General features: G+C 42.7%; 1 protein-coding gene across 1 annotated transcript in view; it reads left to right on the top strand.

Annotated features, from left to right (window-relative positions):
• The window catches only part of areg (amphiregulin), a gene marked incomplete at both ends in the record, with an annotated part of 6,549 nt that overhangs the window by 1,585 nt on the left and 2,464 nt on the right, over positions 1 to 2,500 (top strand). The window contains 2 exons of the mRNA XM_084439578.1: positions 1,541 to 1,770; positions 2,093 to 2,263. Coding sequence (XP_084295704.1) covers positions 1,541 to 1,770; positions 2,093 to 2,263 — 401 coding nt within the window. The remainder of the gene's footprint in view (positions 1 to 1,540; positions 1,771 to 2,092; positions 2,264 to 2,500) is intronic.

Below are 2,500 nucleotides of genomic sequence, written 5' to 3'. Positions count from 1 at the left end.
CAACTTTTCTCCTAGAACCTTCAGACTAGCTTTCAAACCACCTTTCTTTGCCCCCCCTTCTCTCTCTCTCTCTCTCTCTCTCTCTCTCTCTGTGAAAATGTTATCCAGGTACTGATGGTGACTGATACACTGTGCACTATTATGCGCTTGTATATGTAATGTAATTAGGGGGGCCAGCACAAAAGTGCAAGGCACCTTATTGTAATGGGTAGTTTTCCTATTATTATTTGTCTGCAATGGAAGTCTATGGCAGCACCTACAGTATAGCCGCCTGGTCGATTTTTACAAAACTTGGCAGAATGGTAGAGGCTTGCGCCACGAAGCCTTTGTACACATATCACATTGATTGGCCAAAGTGGTTTTGAAATGATTATTTCAAATATGCAAAAACAACACAAGATCCAGGTCTACAGCCTTAACAGTCCTTATAAATGAATGAAAACACAATGAAAAAGAAAGAAAAAGAAACACAATGGACAAACTTTTTTTTTTTTGTCTTTACATATTTGAAAAGGAGTGAGAAGAAGTATACACTTATTCAATCCCACCCCTTTCCATTAAATCATAATTTACTCATTTAGATCAGTCTGTTCCCTGTATCAGACTTAAGTCAGAACAAATTTGCCTCAAGAACCAATAACTTCTGGTTATGTAAATTTTCCGCCATTTAGAATTTTTGGAAAAACAATTAAAATCTATCTCCTACTAGGAACTTTCACCAATCTGCATGAATCTTGGTACACATAATCTAGGGACCAATATTTGAAAAGTAAAAAAAGCCACTTTGAGTCAATTAAAATTGCAGAGGGCGTGGCTTTTCACCTAAGGGTGTATAAATTCTGAACGGTTGGAAAGAACACCACAAAACTGTGTAGGCCTATCACCAAACATGGCTAGAGGCTAACCCTCGATTATTGGCCCGCTCAAACAAAATGGAGGCATTAGAGAGCTCATTTCCGGTTTAGGTCTACCCAGCTAGAAATCATTTGTTCTAAGAATGTTCTAAGAATGTGAAAACATTATCAGAATGTCTTAGGAATGTTTGCCAATGTTGTGGGAACATTCCCTACTAACCGCCATGCTGGTTTTTCTGACACTTAATGAAGTGGTACCAGAGCATACCTAATGGTCACTGGAGACATGAACCTGACTGGCCACATGGTGGTGCTATAGCAAGCCAAAAATGCTAAAAAAGTGGCTAAAACGCAATCAATTTCTATAGTGTATTTCCTAGTTAATATTTGTCCAAATATTTACTATAAAACCCCTTAACCAATTAGAAGGTAGTTTTCCCAAATAAAATTTGTGTGTAATTTGCAAAGAACATCCTTATCTTTAGCTTATTGTATTGATTTTTTTTGGCATAGTTGGTAACTTGTGTATTGTAATTACCTGTAACTTTTCAGCACATCATGGAGCCGGCAGTAACATTTCATTGTACACTATATGTTTGCATGTGACAAATACAGATCTGAATCTGAATCTATTTCAAACTCATTCCCGTGAAACGTGTTTGTTTTTACCCAGTGTTGCGTTTTAGCGCGGTGGAGAAGAAGTCCAAGCGGAGAGGCAAAGGGAAGAGGAAGAACCGGCACAGGAACAAGAGCACCACCGCTTTCCTCCCCAGCCCGAACAACACCAGCGGACACGCGCCGGGCATCACACGTCAGCCGGCACCACCACCCAGGATCCTTGCACCTCCTCACACCTGGGCTACTGCATCCACGGACAGTGCAAGTACATGGAGGACCTGAAGGAGCCTGTGTGTGTGTGAGTAACAGTATAAGACTAATTGTCTGAGGAAGGAGGGAATACTGCATGTGTGTATGTTTGTGTATGTGTGTATGTTTGTGTATGTGTGTGTGCGTGCGCGCACATACAAAAAAGGCTGAATGTGCATGCAGGAGGAGGGTGTATGTGTGTGTCAGTCCAAAAAGTGCCTGTATGTGCATGTACATTGACGTGAGTGAGAGTGTATGTGGGAAAGACATCTGATTGATAGACTAATATCTTTATTCACTGACTGACTAGCTAGCTGTCTGATTAACTACCCTCTCTCTCTCTCTCTCTCTCTCTCTCTCTCTCTCTCCAGCTGTATGAAGGGTTTTGATGGCGTCCGCTGTGGGATCCAGTTACTGGGAAGCAAGAACCAGGAGGATGAGGTGGGCAGCAACGCCGAGATGGTCCAGACCATCCTGGTGGTCATCGCTGTGGTCCTCTCAATCATCAGCTGCACCGCCATTCTGCTGATGAGCTGTGCTCAGTGAGTGTGCAGCACGCGCCCTCATCACACACCTCAGAACACCCTGACATCACACTTAAGAGCTATAACATCTGGGCCATGACCTGCGTTCAGTGAGTGATCAACACGCGTCAGAACACACTCCAACAAGATGGAATGCATCTCAACTCAACGTGACACAACACAACACTACCAAACACCACACAACACCACACCACACAACACTACACAACACCGCATAACACTACACCACACAAC

Source organism: Borostomias antarcticus (assembly GCF_949987555.1).
Source record: "Borostomias antarcticus genome assembly, chromosome: 6".
Lineage (NCBI taxonomy): Eukaryota > Metazoa > Chordata > Actinopteri > Stomiiformes > Stomiidae > Borostomias > Borostomias antarcticus.
Note: the sequence above shows the minus strand (reverse complement) of the source record. Positions and strands in the feature narration are given on the sequence as shown.